Below are 16770 nucleotides of genomic sequence, written 5' to 3'. Positions count from 1 at the left end.
AAAACAGTCCAGCACTCAAAAACAGTACACACTGAGTGTTTGATAATGTCTTAATAAGAGGAAACGCGTCCCATATTATCATATACATATCGCTCACTCCTTTCAAAAACGTCATAAATCAAAAATCAACAATTTTCAGTTGCACATGTTTCGGAATGCCCAGAAAATGTACTATATCCCAGCAAAAGCGGCATATTTTTAACTTAATATTTACCTACTGTTTTAACAGTAGATTTTAAGAAATAGTGGTATTTACTAAGTAAAACAATAATTAAATATGGATAGATTTTACCACAAAGTGACTACGGAATCAATTAACGAAATTAATATTTACCCGCTACAGGGCAGAAAGTGTTGTTTTTGCATTTTGAAGAAAAGGTATTGTTAAATTGTTTTTTCAAATATACTAAATATTTTTCAAATGGAGAAAAAACCTTTAGCTTTTACCTAAGAAGATCTGTTGCACAGTGAAAAGTTCAACAAGTGGCTTGATATTTATTTTCAATACATTACATTATATTTTTAAACTTTAAAAACGTTCTCCTGAAAAATCAAGTTTTTTGATTTATGACGTTCTTGAAAGTAGTGAGCGATATATGTAAATAAAAGTAGAATTCAATCCAATAACCGTGTTTAATTTGGGATATATTACCCGACAATTCAATATGGAATTCCACCAACTGTCTGCAGTTACGATAAATAAGTTAGACTAAGTTGCTTTCAAAAAATATTTATCAATGTCTTTACGAAATAAGGTCTTTAATACAACAAACAATTGTTATGTACTTAATAAAGAAACTACTTAAAAATTATGTGTTTCATTGAAAAAGATGTAAAAAGAGGGGAGTTGGTGAAAACGTCCCAGCAAAATCAGCAGCACACTATGCGAATACACACACGGAACCCCAAGATCAAACACATCAAAAACACTGAAAAATCAAACAACCCAAAACACATTGTTTAGAAAAACAGTCTTTATCCCTCCCTTCCCGGTGTTGTGTGTCTTGTACACATTGCTTCTAATAACCATAATATTTCTATAAAAATAATAAAGACTCAGCTAAGATTTTAGCTATTCCTCCATAACATATTTACGCATTCATTTCAATCTTAGATATTCATTTGAAAGGCCTATCAATGGCAATATGTTTGGTTTATAACACCGTTAAAATGTAGAATATATATATATATATATACATATTTATGTATATATATAACTAACTAACTAACCATCACGCCGCTTCCCCGCAGGGGTAGGCAGAGAGAATAGAGCGCCACACCACTCTGTCCTTGCAAACATTCTTCGCCTCTTCCATGTTCATGCATCTCCTCATACATACCCGCCGATTGTTACGACTCCTAACCTGACCACTTTCAAGTATTTGGCATACCTGATCGTGCCATGTTTTTCTCGGTCTTCCTCTGCTTCTTTTCCCAATAACATTCGCCTCATAAATTTGTTTTACCGTTCTTTCCTCACTCATTCGTTCCACATGTCCAAACCATCTCAACACACCTTTCTTAATTTTATCGATAATGCTTATCTCAGAATTGCATTCCTTCGTGTCGGGTTGTGGTCCTGTGGTTAGTGTCGCGGACTCCTAAGTCAGAGTTTCTCGGTTCCACAATTTGGAATCCACTCTACTACAATTTGATCCCTATTTCTAATAATCACAGAAATAGTATGAAATTGAAATATGTAAATTATTACGGGGCTCGGGTATAGGTAATAATAACTCGTAATTAGGATGCAATCGGTTTATTCAACAGGTCGCCATGACAGTACAATGACAAGTGTGTGCAGCCTCCCCTGCATTCGTCTCATAAGGGATAGAACGTAAACATTCCCCGCGTACACCCCGCCCTGCCCCTAGCGGGCGCACAGGGTCATAGTTCACGTTGCTACAAATTATTGCGCCGTAACAAAATAACAAAAACACTAATACATATTATGATTTTTCTTTTTTTTTTAAAAAAAACAGTAAATAAAACCAATTCATTGGAAAACAAAGGTGAGTAACATTAAAATAGAAAGTTAGTTTCTTCCCTATAAAAAGCTTCTTTTCATCTCACCAATAGATGTCTCTAGTGAAGTTCTAGTGATTCAAGAACGATGTTTCAAAATTGGTTCGTATATATTTTTATTTTATTTATAACCCTTATCCGCACCTAATGGTGCATGGGGCACTGCATCAAATTGACGCAGTGTTATCTTGATCATTATTCACATGAAGGTAAGGTGATTCTCTTGAGCTTCAGGAACCAGTCCAGGGTAATATTAAATAAATATTAGTGTTAAATCGCTAATATTTATTTTCACCTCCCCCCCTAAGAATCGAACCCGGGACCTCCAACACGGTAGCTAAACACGCTGACCATTACACCACGGAGGCGGACGATGTATATATAGAATTTGTCAATAATGGGTAGAATTGGTGAATGTTACACGCGTGTAAAGTGATCCCGGACTTCCATATTCCAATATTTCCACCTTGATTTTGGTTTCAGATTTGCATTGTTGCGATGTTGTGCTCTGTTTGTTTTCTTCACTATCAATTCAAGAAGAGCCGATGTAAAAGGCAAGTTGAAATAAGCGATGGGCTTTGAATCCGGCGTGGAACATGAAATGCCATGGAGACCAAATAGAGATTTCAATCTTATTTTTTGTACTGGGCGCAAGTAACACATCAAAGTTCTAGTAGCTCCGTTCTATGGTACTAACAATAATACATATAAAAATGTAGAAAAACTCAACTGGTTACCTTTAACAAAGAGACATATCGCTCACTCCTTTCAAGAACGTCATAAATCAAAACACTCCATTTTTCAGGAGAACGTTTTTAAAGTTTAAAAATATAATACAATGTTTTACAAATAAATATCAAGCCACTTATTGAACTTTTTACTGTGCAACAGATCTTTTTAGGTAAAACCTGAAGCTTTTTTCCCCATTTTAAAAATATTTAAAAAAAGAATTAAACAATACCTTTTCTTCAAATTGTAAAAACAACACTTTCTGCCCTGTAGCGGGTAAATATTAAGTTAAAAATATGCCTCTTTTTCTGGGATATAGTACATTTTCTGGGCATTCCGAAAACATGCACAACTGAAAATTAACGATTTTTGATTTATGACGTTCTTGAAAGGAGTGAGCGATATATATATATATATATATATATATATATATATATATATATATATATAATATGCTTATCTTTATACATAAAAAATTTAATGATAAATTACCCAATTATTTTAAGGAGAAAATAATTTTAAACAAAAATTTTCCTGAACATAGTACTAGAAATAAGGTTAAAATAAGACAGTCGCAAAATTGTCTATTGTACGAGGGTTTGAAAATGCATGAAGAATGAAAGGAGTCTGAAAGAATGTAAAAAGAAATCCTTTGTTTACTGTGAGAAGATTTTGTGTTAAATGTAATATAAGCTAAGTGTGTGGTTGTCAATAATGGGTAGAATTGGTGAATGTTACACGTGTGTAAAGTGATCACTTAAACCAGCCTATGACGGTCGTCAGCCCCGTAAATGCCCAGACTCCCGTATTCTTCTTCATCTTTGATGAGATGTCAAAAAATAATATGAAAATAACTCCTGTACTTGGAGATAATCCAGATTTTGTGAACAAGTATTTGGACACACTCAAAATGTTGTAAGCTAAGTAAAGGCGAGGCGTCCGCCTCCGTAGTGTAATGGTCAGCACGCTCGGCTACCGTTGTGGAGGTCTCAGGTTCGATTCCCAGGGGGGGTAAAATAAATATGAGTGATTTTTTCACTGTAATATTTATCAATATTACCCTGGACTGGTACCTGAAGCGGAGGGCTGATCACCTTTCCTTCATGTGTAAACATCAAGATAACACTGCGTTTATATGACGCAGTGCCCTATGCACCATTGGGGTGCGGATAAGGGTTTTATTATGATTAAATAAATGAAATATAGAATATACAGCTACGGTAGGTGCATAGCAGGTAGTAACCCCCCACAGCAGGTACGCGAGCGCCTATGTGGCCAGCGTGTTTAGAGGAGTGGGTACTCGTGTTGCAGATGGCAGATGGGTGCTTGATGCTTTCATTGAGAATAAGTAGAGATCCCTGTTTACATATATGTATTTATTATTTACAATATAAAAGCATGTACACTATGGTATATGTCGCCAACCGAGGCGAGGCGTGGATCGGGTGGATCAGTTTGACACGAGAAGAACGCGAGTCCGGCAAGTGGATTTCCTGAAAACAGACAAACATTTGCGCTGAATGTAAATACATTTCATGTCATATGCGTATTCAAGTACTAACCCGATTACGAGTAGACTTTCTAGAAAGTAAAGTTACTTTGCTAATTGAGGTCACAGATTGGCATCCGCTCCTGCCGCTAACAGGGCCTTCACCACGTCCAGGTGACCCCCTCGCAGCGCATACACCAGGGCTGTCCGACCTGCGACCGAGGACATACATCAGTGCAGTCAGACGTGCGAGTAGTTAGATCTGTAATCGGCCAAGGAGAGGATGGGTTACCTTTGCTATCCGATCGGCCGACCGCAGCTCCCGCTGCCAGTAGTACGTCGACTGCCTCCGAGTTTCCCTCCTCGGCAGCCACCATCAGCGGAGAAATACCTGCTACAGAGAATACATATTCAACCCCACTAGAGCCCAAACCATCCTCACGAGGGGGGGTCAAAAAGTTCGCGGAATGGCGGGGTTGGCGAGGGTGAGTTACTCATCCAGGTAGGCGCTAATTGAGTGACTCATTGTTAGTATATATACCAAGTTTCAGCCTAATCCGGTCATTAGCTTTTGAGTTATCAACGAGTAAACAAGTCAATCGGGAAGAAACTAGCCACTATGGAGAAAATTGAATATCGCACCATCATTAAGATTCTCACCAAACAAGGAAAGACACCTCAAACCATTTTTCGAGAGATGTTGGCTGTTTATGGGGACTCCGCTCCTGGGAAACCATGATTTATAAATGGCACGCCCTTTTCAAACGAGGGAGGGACTCCATTGAAGACGGCCCCCGACCTGGACGGCCGATTGAGGCTACCACGCCAGAAATAATCGAAAAAGTTGTAATCGTAATCGAAAAGCTTGCGGCATTAGTTGGAGTGTCAGAAACAACCATTTTAAGCATCCTACATCAACACCTTGGAATGACTAAATGTTTCATTTCGTTATCCTTCCCTGTCATTCCGCGAACTTTTTGACCTCCCCTCGTATATACAACTCTCTGAATCCGAGTAATAGGGTTCTCAATCGTGGGTAGAATGGTGAAGGTCACATGCCCAAACCATCTCCACCCACCTTCCTTAGTTAGCTGGATAATGCTTATCTCAGCCTTGCCCCCATTCCTCGTATCACCATCGGAACATCTACCGAGAGATTCATTCCGACTGCATTCAGTCTACTCTCATCCTTCTATGCTCCACTTCCATACATTACCGGGACAGTGCTGCTTAGCTTTCCCTGATGGGGTTTTATTTGATGACACTGAATTCAGCGCACCATTCACTCTCTTTTCTATAAATGTATTTATCAATATCAAATGATCCTAATGTTCCTTGTTTGCAAATCCGATGTAGAGTGTAATATTTGTCCATCGTGTTTGTAAAAATGTCCATTTAGTATCTCGCACTTAACAACAAGACTCAGTACCCGTGTCTTGGCGGTGTTGCTGCAGGGTTTCCAGGGAGAGGGCTGAGCCAGCTCGGGCAGTCAGGGCCTCCTCCAGCTCCTTAACTTTCTGCTCCAATTGTGCAATGTGTTGCAACATCTCCCGTTCTGAGGAACAAATAATAAGTCACTTGCCATATCTTGTCTGCGGTTGGAAAGCTGTCTTCGTATATATAAACTTATTTATGAAGATCCTGAATCAGTACCCGTGTCTTGGCGGTGTTGCTGCAGGGTTTCGGCCTGTTCAGCTTGCACCCTTTCCAGGGACAGAGCGGAGCTGCTAGGAGCGGCTCGGGCAGTCAGGGCGTCCTCCAGCTCCTTAACTTTCTGCTCCAACTCGGCCGTCTTGCGTTCTGAGGATCAAACAGTAAGTCACTTGTCATCTCTCGTCTGCAGGTTGGAAAGCTGTCTTGGTGTGTGTGATTCTGAATCAGTACCCGTATCTTGGCGGTGTTGCTGCAGGGTTTCGGCGTGTTCAGCTTGCACCCTTTCCAGGGACAGAGTAAGGGCAGTCAGAGCGTCCTCCAGCTCCTTAACTTTCGGCTCCAATGGTGCAGTGTGTTGCAACACCGTCCGTTCTGAGGAACAAATAGTAAGTCGGTATAGTGGGATCGCCAGCCGAGCCTCCTGTCCGCAGGTCGGGAGCAGTCTGTAGGGAAGGGAGAGAGGAAGGACAAGAAACATATGGAAAATACTTAATACGTCATATTTCTTACTCCTCATCTTATTAAATCACCTATTTTTCCAGTTTAATGTGATTACAATTAGCTTCAAACCATAAAGTACATTGCACTATATTTTATACCCACGCACAGGATGTGCCTAAATATTTATAAAATAGTGTGATGATGTAAAGGAAAAATTACAAATAAAATAATGATAAAGCCAGTCGGACTAGGTCTCTACTTTACGGTCTCCTATTAACAGACTTCACACTGCATGTCTGGAAAGGCAATATTAACATTGTTAGTATAACATGCTCTGTGATTGGTCATTTAGACCTGCATGCTAGTATCGTTAGAAGGACTAGAGTGAGGGCAGACCGAGAACGCGTGTGATTAGTATATTGCGCAGTGTTAGCGGGTGAATAGTGCTATGCTGGTGGTGTATAGAGAGGCGGTAGACACAAACCTAGCTACTCACCGAGGGAGTGCAAACACCAACATGCTTTATATTCATCACTTTAAATGACACATTCTTTGCACGATACAACATTAGCTATATCCATAACACGTTCAGTCCAGCAGGTATTAGGAAGAGTCCTCTACTTATTTCCTGTAAAACGTCGCCTCATTTTCGGGAACGGTATTTACTTCTTATGTTTTATTTTGTAGCGTGCACACATCTACTAGTAAATATATTAGTCTAGATTTAAGTAGGTACTTGTTGTGGGTATACTTATGTGAAAGTGTATAGTTGGTAGGAAATGTTTACATTCCGCTGGTTGTGAATACATTTACTGGCTTATACTTACTGCCTATTTCCAACTCCAGACAAGCTACTACTTCCTTGTGACCAAATCTTTTAGCCAGGTCGAGTGGTGTTACACCTAAAAACATTAAAAAATATAAAATAGTTTCACAAGAGCGGAGCTTGTACATTAAGCCTGGACACCCTCGGCATCTTGGTGCGGAATGAAGGTAGAAAGACAGAAATGACTTGTTCACTGGCAGACATTGAATCGTGTAAGTACATACATAACATAAGGGGGGTAATATGAACAATGTGCATTATTCGTATGGGGTATTATTCAATGGGTATTATTATACCAATGTTCCCATCCGTGAATGTTTTCACTATATTCACACCTATCCGCTACACAGCGAAGCGTGTTTTTTGTGTGTGAAGTTGAAGGTACCTACTGAAACGCACCAATGCGTGCAACCCGTAGTCAATAGGTTAATCGTGGGTAGAATTGGCGAATGTTGCACGTGTGCACGGCGATCACTCAACCAGCCCATGACAGCTCACAAGCCCTGTAATTGAGCGCCCAGAGCGACGGCACAGTGAGTCTGATCTATCATGTATTTAGTGTCTATGTTAGAATTGCTAAGGTTTTAAATAGTATATCTATAAACAAATGTTAACAAAACATTATGCATGAATAAACTATAAAACTCTCCTCCGCGACCACCGGTTTCGGAATAACCATTCATCATCAGGTCAACTGAATCGTGAGGTCATGAAGTAGAGCATTTAAGTGGTATTACACAAAGCGAATGATGAATGATAAGGAGAGTGTTATATTACCATACCACAAAGTTAACAATGCTTTTAATATTCAAAATATATTTTTAAAAATATATATTTTAAATCAGTTGTTATTGCTGGCGCATTAAGGTCTTTATGCGCCGTTTGCAAATAAATGTATATTTCCGTTTCTGCTAGTTAGTGATGATTCATGTAACCTATATACCATGGTGTCCTGTATGTACATTGCGTGTGTTGGGCATATTACTACTGCTACTACTAGTTACACTTACCATGAATAGTTTGCAGATCTACTGCAGCCCCTGCCTGCAGGAGTGCCCGTACTACCGGGAGGTGGCCCTCAGATGCTGCACAGTGTAGTGCAGTTCTCCCTGTAACGGAGGATGTACTGTATATACAGGGTGTACGGCCAGCGCGAGGCCATGTAGCAGGACCCCACTACCTATCCCAGTAACCTCCCCAGTGTGTTATAGTCACCAATAGTTTACATTTAATTATCTACTTCTTGGATAATTTATATAGCGCCGTTTTCGTACGAAATCACTGGAAGGGCTTATATGTACCCTACTTTACTTATGTAAATATTTTTATAGGAGTTATTTATTAAAATATTTTTTTACATCTCAACAAAGATGAAGAAGAATATGAAAGTCTGGGTATTCAAGGTGCCTTCGACCGACGTAGGCAGGTTTAAGTGATCACTTTAGACACTTTAAACACTTTATAATCACTAGAATTTTCACTAGTGACATCCATTGGTATGACGAAGAAGCTATTTTACTGAGCAGAAACTCTTGTATTTGTATGTGAGGTCCGAATCCTGGATTATAATCACATACAGGAGAAATGCCAGAAAATATCCTTTTCATTTTTATTGTTTTATCTTTTTTTTTTATTCATTTAATATATTTACATTTTTATTTATAACATAATACATTTGAATCATTTATACATATGGAGAACTTTTATATTTCGATTCGCTGTGCCTCTCCATAAAAGAGTCTGCGCTTTTGTGCTTGGAGAGGGACTTACACTCGTGGTTTAATGTTATATAATAAAAGATATAATAGTTTTTTTTTTTTTTTTTAAAGATTTAAATGTATAGAGCTTTAATTTTTTTCTTAAGGATTTTTATATCATCTATTTTTTTTATTTCTTTAGGAAGTAAGTTTATTGAAATGTTTGATTGCCAAATATTTGAAGTTTTGCTGAAATTGCTTGGTGTTGCATTTTGGAGTAGAAAAATCGTTTGAGAATCTCGATGATAAATTTTTTGTTAGATTTAAATAGTTGTCACCCTTTCGTATTTGAAAAACTGCGGTTTTTTTATAAATGGATTCTATATTTCGGACTTGAAATTTTTTAAATAATAATTTTGTTGGAAATATATATTTTTTTTCAAGATGACTTTAATGATGGTTTTCTGTACTATTTTCACTGAGTTCAGTATGTTGTTGTACGAGCCTCCCAATGCAATAATGCCATACTGCAGTAGTGAGTGAGCGATAGCGTAGTAAACTCTCTTCAGGTTGTCGATGGTTAGTATGTTTCGGATTCTAATGAAACATTTTATCTTATAATTGGACTTTGTGAATATATATAATAATAAAATAATTCGGGAGACTGTTAATATTAGAAAATGCTTAGTTAATTTCATTTTAAACGTTTTTTAAATTCCTATTTAATTTAGAAACTGTGACAGTTACTGGATTATTCACCGTATGGATGATACCAATAAACACGATAAATGTCTTATCTTATGACATGGCATCTGTCGTTTTATACGAAATAAGGCGTATATCCGAGCATCCCAGGGCTTACGACCTGGCATTTGGCTGACTTAAGTGATCACTTTACGTATGTGCATTTATACCCCTTCATGGTGTAGGCCTCGTGGCCTGTTTTTAAGAGGGATTAGCCTCCAGCGAAGTAGATTCCCAGCTGTGAATCCATCTCTATGGTGGTCTGAACGCGACTCGTCTACCTTGGAGTTGGCCGTGCGATGCAAAAAAAGTGTCAAATTATGTTTTCACCATATATATATATATATATATATGGTAAAAACATAATTTGACACTTTTTTTGAAAATATTTTATACACATCGGAATCATCTTATGTCTCCGGATCGATTTTGAAATATTAATGTTTTTTGTTTTTTTTTAGTTAATTTTTTGTAATAAGGTAAAAAATAAAAAATAAATTCATTGAACATGAAAAATTCGAGTCTTCAGTAGATTCAAATAATCAGTGCTTTTTTTAGCATTTAATATTTAAAAGGTCTTTAATTTTCATTTTTTGTACAAAAGTCAGACCGTAACAATGTCACAAAATCACTTTTTTTATGTGTTTTTCAACTATGAAATGCAACTAAGTAGTTCAAATAATCAGTGCTTGTTTTAACATTTAATATATAAAAGGTCTTTATGCGCCGTTTGCAAATAAATGTATATTTCCGTTTCTGCTAGTTAGTGATGATTCATGTAACCTATATACCATGGTGTCCTGTATGTACATTGCGTGTGTTGGGCATATTACTACTGCTACTACTAGTTACACTTACCTACTACATCTTGCAGATCTACTGCAGCCTCTGCCTGCAGGAGTGCCCGTACTACCGGGAGGTGGCCCCCCTCTGCTGCATGGTGTAGTGCAGTCCACCCTGTAACGGAGGATGTACTGTATATACAGGGTGTACGGCCAGCGCGAGGCCATGTAGCAGGACCCCACTACCTATCCCAGTAACCTTTCAAGCATTTAATTACTTTCTTGCATTTAATTATTTATTAATTGTATAACTTATATTGTGCCGTTTTTGTGAGAAATCACTTGAAGGGCATAACTAAATACTTATTTTCACATCATTTTATGAAATATAATTATCCATTAGTTTTTTATTGTTCTTTTCTATAACGTTTTAAAAAATGACATTTGAATTATAATCTAATAAGGAGATTTTCTATTCTGTATGAGTTCTCTACCTCGTCAGCAAGAAGATTTGTAAATTTGGAATAGAAACCTTGCTGGAATACAATGTTTAATTAGTGTTTATTGTTCTAAGTCAATGACATATACGGTGGAATATTTGTAGGAATTTTAAACATTTAAAGAAAACATTTATTATTACATAAAATTATTATATGTTACCCAATTTTGTTACAATTTGAGCGTCACACGAAGCGAGGCCGACGGTATTCAGTATTCTAGCCATCGGACCGGGGACCCGGAGCGCGGCAACCAAACGCGCTCACCACTGCGCAACGGAGACAGAATATTGAAGAAGCTATTAGCGGCGAGTAACTGTCCTCCCAATACCACTGTCCGAGGCACACAAGTTAGGAACGGCAAATATATATCATCCGGGAATGTGGAGGAACCAAACTAGCTTGCAGGGATAGGTGCCTTAACAGAGCGAACCATCTATTTGTTCCCAGACTTCCATATGGAAGTCTGGCTACTCACGGGGCTTTCCACTTGACATTGGCCGGCAAAGGTAGAATATATACAGTAATATTCTCCCACTTGTATATCATATCGCTTTACTAACATCACCTATTATTGCTACATTCCTCGGTTCACTAGTTCAATAATCTTGGAATATCTTACCCCGACTATCTGTCCAGTTTACGTTTATATTATGTTGTTTAAGGAGAGTGTTGACCTTCGCCACATGTCCGTCTTGCGCTGCCTCCAGTAAATCTTGTCCGAACATCTGTAGAAATATAACCAATAAATTATAATAAAAAACAGCCATTCCATCATCAGATTCAACATTCATAAGTAACAAAAAAACGAAACGGGTCAATTAGCTGTATTGGTCCGCAACGGGAGCGCTATGGGACCAATTCCAGAACGCTGAGGTCCTATTGTCAGGAATGGAAGGCGGACGCGCGTCAATAATACGCACTGGATGCAACGAATAACTTTATTATTCAAAGTTGATATTGCGTAAGCTTGCAACTTTTGACTACCGTAACGAGTGGCGTGAATCGCTTCTAGATAACTGTCCTTAACTGTCCCTGGTGTTACAGTGGGTGGCAGGTTTGTATATCTATCCATAGATTGATAAGGACTCTAATTAAACATGGTCACAAGATGACTTGCACGTAGCTACAAGTGGAATTCCACCTGTTACAGAATCAATATTATGTCGGTTATCAGTCTATGGGATATTTATGTACTAAATTCTAAGGCGAATGGCAGGTCCATTACACAATGAATGTCTCACAGTCTCACGGTGTATTGTTACAACTTGTAGCGCGTGTTCCGGAAGGTTAACAATAAATCAAACTTAGACTAAATATTAGAGGCCGATTCGGGGTCATATTTACTGTGATCACCATCACCATACGCGCCGCAAACAGGACGGTCGTGCGGAATAAGGATTAATGAACCGTCAAAAGTTGGACAAATAAAAACGTTCAATCCTTACACGCATCTAGTAAGTTAGATCGGTTACAAATTTTACAAATAAATACAGTAAAAACTCACCCTGACAAGGGAATATTGAATGGCCAAGTCACACACAGGCGTTCACCCGGAGATTATATACTAGAATGCAAAGATTATATACTAGTAAAGATTGATATCTCAGTCAAATTAGTATGGTAAATGATTATACATGTTGAAAAAAATCAAGAAAATTAAATATTCACACTAAAAAATAACCTACGCAGAAAAATCAGCTGATCGATGCACTCGACAGCCTTATAGAGACAAAAAGAAAGAAGAAGCTCAAATGTCAAAATCAAAATAACCTAAAAATGCCATCGACATGAAACTCTGTAAAATGCGTTTCGTCATTTTCCCGCCTTTTCAGGAAAATGGCAAAATACGCATTTTACAGAGTTTTATGTTGATGACATATTTAGGCTATATTGATTTTGACATTATTCAATGAAATTGAAAAATGAAAGAATCATTTAGCTGGTAAAAAGGTTTATTATATCCGTACTTTGACTGAACCAGAAGGTGAACCAATTACATACTCGAGTTGTTAGAAGAACTCTTAGTTCTCTTAAACCTATATATAACCTTCTGGATCAAATCAAAGAAAATTACAATATTACAGGAATATATAAAATTATTATTGTACTTAAAATTACACACACAAAGGCACTTGTCCACTACCCGGAATTTTACCCTCCGGCAGTCAGGTTTTGAAAAGTGAAAGCGACTACGACAGTGTAGCGTGATCGAATTTACGCGCAACGTGTTCACGCACCTATCAAGAGCTCCGATCCGAAGAAAGATGGAGTAAAGCACAAGCCAATCGTCGTTTAAAAACGCTAACTGACGTGCCGGACGGTAAAATGCCGTGTAGTGGACAAACGCCCTAAGGGCGCTTGTGCACTACACGGAATTTTACTGTTCGGCAGTCCGGTTATTGCAAATAAAAATGATTTCAATGGTTTAGCTTTAGTGATCGAGTTCATGCTAACCATGATCGTGCACCGATCGAGCGCACCGATCCGGAGAAAGACGGACAAGTGCACAAGCCAATCATCCGTTTTTTCATGCTAACCCGACTGCCGGACAGTAAAATTCAGTGTAGTGCTCAAACGCTTAAACTAGGTCCTAAAAAGCCTTCTTGTTTACAACTAATGTGCATTACTTTAAACGAAAGTGCTTAAGGCATTACCAAATATTGTATTTGTTTCATAACAATAAAGAAATATTGTTAAATACATATATCGAATTGTAAAGTCACCAGGAATACTGAAGAGTTTTCTTGGACCTATATATTATAGAAATGTACTTTTAGATATAAATAAATAAGATCGGCCTCATTTAAACAATTTTAGAATAACACAGTGGTACCCTGATCACATACAATAGCTATAGGCTTAAGGCCAAATAAAATAAATTTCTTTGTAGTTAGAACAATACCCTTCAGATCTGCATGTTTAGCACCACTTTCAAAAAAAGAAAAATATTGAGGTTGCTTGTAAGGTGTGTAAATCCCTTTTATCCTGATAGTTAATTTGTGATCGAAAAATATTGCACTTCGATAAATCCATTTCGTAAATTGAAATTTACATGAGGACTCATTTCATAAAATATAACAATTACAAGTTTTTACTGATCTATCATTATTATGATATATCATAATAATAATATATAATTTTATATTCTTTTGTTTTTAAATTGGTAAATAATATGTCATTAATGCCGGGTTTCAGCCTAATTAAGTATAGTTATTTTTCAATGGTTACTGGAGAAGGCAAAGCAGAGTTTAGCCAGTAACCTGTAGCCCTTAGGTCCTTCTGTATAAAAAGCGATAGCAAGAGCTTTATCTTTTCAGATATATCATCTACCTTTTATGGCGATGCGATTGTTTGATCTCACATTTAATAAATCTATAAGGAATCAGATTTAACAACGAAAGGTATTGTACTAATACTTTCCCCTCTTCTTTATATCTACGAGCAGCCTTGTGCCATTGTTCAAATGTTGTCGATTTCTTTTGAACATATCGAAGTTGCTTCTTCGTCTTCATCGCCCATGTTCAGCTTTTGATTCCTTGGAGTCAGATTAGAAACTCTCGATTCTCCAATAAAATTGACAAAACGGGTGGCTGCACTCCTAAAATAAAATATATTGCATCAAATGTAAAGTAGTAAAATATTTTTACATAGAATTCCACAGAAATGTGTATAATATTAAAAGGTGTGTATGAGAATGAATGAATAAGAAATTTGATAATTACATTAATGGGAAGATAATACCACAGGGTTCAGTAGCTAATAAAAAGGGTCTGCTAGCTGCTGATTCCATTGAATAGCTCTGCTAGTACTCGGTAACACGGAATAAAGAGCTGAAAAATTTAACTTAATGAATACTTAGACATAATACATTGATTTTAAAATATTATTGAAGTAAAATAAATGATTCCACCAAAGAAAAAGATACATACACCAGGGTTCAAGAGTAAACAAAGAGGCTCTGCTAGCTGGTCATAATAATTAGAGAGTTCCACTAGCACTAGATAACTCGGAACGAAGAGCTGTAAGAATATAATTAAATTAATATTAGGTATGTAATAGAGCCACAAGAATCTATATACATGTATGAGAAATAAAAACTCGATAAAATGGACTAATTGGAGAGAATAGGTTAGAAAATAGGTTTATAATTAACATTTTTTTCTTCTTCAAAATATGAACACTGTATTTAGATATAAATAAACAATGCAAAACTCAAAAAAAAAAATTGTCTTCGAACACTCGTCGTGAAGTGATGTTGCTGTTTGATATCGACACGCTTTAAGTAATCCTGCTTTGAAATGTTTTGTTTGCACTCTTTTAAAAAACAACAAACTTTTTTTTATAATCAACCCTCTAAAATTACGAAAATGCGTACAATATAGTAGAGCTTCGTTATCTGACAAATAGATGATAAATGTTATTGGATCATGGAGATGCGATCTTAACACTGATAACATAATTTTTTGCAGTGTTGTTTCTTCTTCGCTATCTTCGCTTTTATCCTCTTTTCTAAGGTTCACTTTTTCTGGTATTTCACTTTCAATCATGATACAAGTAGAAGTACTTCTTGATGACTGCAACTACCCATTGTAAAACATCCTCCTCACCACTTCGGCACTGTTATTATGTTTTGTCCTATAGAAATCAGGAACTTCAAACCCTTCTAAATCTGTCATTGTATATATATTCCTTGTAACATTGTACAAAAAAAAGGTAATAAAATAAGCATAATAAAAATCAACAGATAATTAACTTACGTCGTATTTCGTTGCTAAAGAATACTTGTTTGGCAGAGGCAGGTTGAGGAAGGATCCAATTAGTGATAAATTTAAATCTAGCGCACTGATTTTAAATAAAATCCCTTCGTTCGTTCACAGGGAAAATGTATATCTCAAACATCAATTCTTGATTTGGATTCTCGAAACAAATGATTCGTTTTGATATATTGTAGAATGCCTGATTGAAATCTTATCCATACACTCTGAAATAAAATAGAGATTTGTAAAAACCATTACAATTAAAATATAATAACATAAATAAGTAATATTTTGAGTAATTTTAGAATTGAAGAAGTGCGTAGAAAACGTTTAAAATGGCCGTCTAAATTCGGTTGAATTCAAGATTAAATATACGAAGTTTTGAAGATTACTTTCAATTTATAGTTACATACAAACTATAAATAATCATTAAAAAAAATAGATTAACGTTACACAACATAATGAAAGTGATAATGCAGAAATGATAAACATCAGCAAATAATTTAAACTTACGTTTCTTGCACAATATTTGTTTGGCAGTGAAACTTGGATTCCTTTTGGATTGATATAGAATGCCTACTTGAAATCTTACACCTGAAACAGATCGGAGATGATATAAACTAATAATATTTGTATAAACCATTTTATTTCAAATGATTCCAAAAAAATACCCGTGATAATGGAACGGTCCGCAAGCCGACGGGAAAGCGGCCATCTTGGTGAAGTTTTGTTTACCTACCGAAATCATGTTTTAATGGTTGGGGTGGGGGTAAACCACAGTTGAAATGATAGAAGGTATTTTTAAACTCGTCTAGTTCTGCGCATGACGTCATAATTTAGCCAATATAGGTCCACGGATACGTCATTCGGTAAATAGCCACTGCGCAAGGTCTGTCGAAAAATTTATTTTTTTCCCCTTCATACCCTTCTTACTGCAGGAATCAAAGATGGCCGCGAGATATTACAGGCTGCTAGAATGCAGCAAAGGTTGAATGCAAACAACGGCTACTCAAATGTCATGTCGATAAGAAATAACTACCCGAACTTTTAGAAGACAGGACTTCCCCCACTAATGGGCAGTAGAAAGGGTTGTCAACCGACGGTTCCAGATTCCCCAGACATTATTT

At 36.9% G+C, this 16770-nt stretch overlaps 1 protein-coding gene and 1 long non-coding RNA gene across 2 annotated transcripts in view; both read right to left on the bottom strand.

The window, feature by feature from the left end:
• The window catches only part of LOC148303634 (uncharacterized), a 68926-nt gene extending 52553 nt beyond the window's left edge, over positions 1-16373 (bottom strand). Inside the window, exons 1-12 of the mRNA XM_088269653.1 lie at positions 16315-16373; positions 16157-16237; positions 15644-15867; positions 14816-14905; positions 14609-14716; positions 12391-14484; positions 11506-11611; positions 10463-10561; positions 7165-7239; positions 6128-6268; positions 5897-6043; positions 5673-5798 (exon numbers count right to left, since the gene is read on the bottom strand). Of these exons, the coding sequence (XP_088125779.1) occupies positions 5673-5798; positions 5897-6043; positions 6128-6268; positions 7165-7239; positions 10463-10561; positions 11506-11611 (694 nt within the window). The 5' untranslated portion in view covers positions 12391-14484; positions 14609-14716; positions 14816-14905; ... (1 more) ...; positions 16157-16237; positions 16315-16373. The remainder of the gene's footprint in view (positions 1-5672; positions 5799-5896; positions 6044-6127; positions 6269-7164; positions 7240-10462; positions 10562-11505; positions 11612-12390; positions 14485-14608; positions 14717-14815; positions 14906-15643; positions 15868-16156; positions 16238-16314) is intronic.
• Positions 2469-4868, bottom strand: LOC148303635 (uncharacterized). Its single transcript, XR_015838458.1, has 3 exons — positions 4536-4868; positions 4353-4455; positions 2469-4247 (listed from the first exon to the last, which is right to left on the bottom strand). It is a non-coding gene; the product is annotated as an uncharacterized LOC148303635 (long non-coding RNA).
• Positions 16374-16770: the final 397 nt, after the last annotated feature.

This window comes from Brachycentrus maculatus, unplaced genomic scaffold (genome assembly GCF_059751285.1).
Source record: "Brachycentrus maculatus isolate JH-2025_06_01 unplaced genomic scaffold, ASM5975128v1 h1tg000359l, whole genome shotgun sequence".
NCBI classification, from domain to species: Eukaryota; Metazoa; Arthropoda; class Insecta; order Trichoptera; family Brachycentridae; genus Brachycentrus; species Brachycentrus maculatus.
The sequence above is the reverse complement of the archived record's forward strand: the minus strand, read 5'-3'. Positions and strand labels throughout refer to the sequence as shown.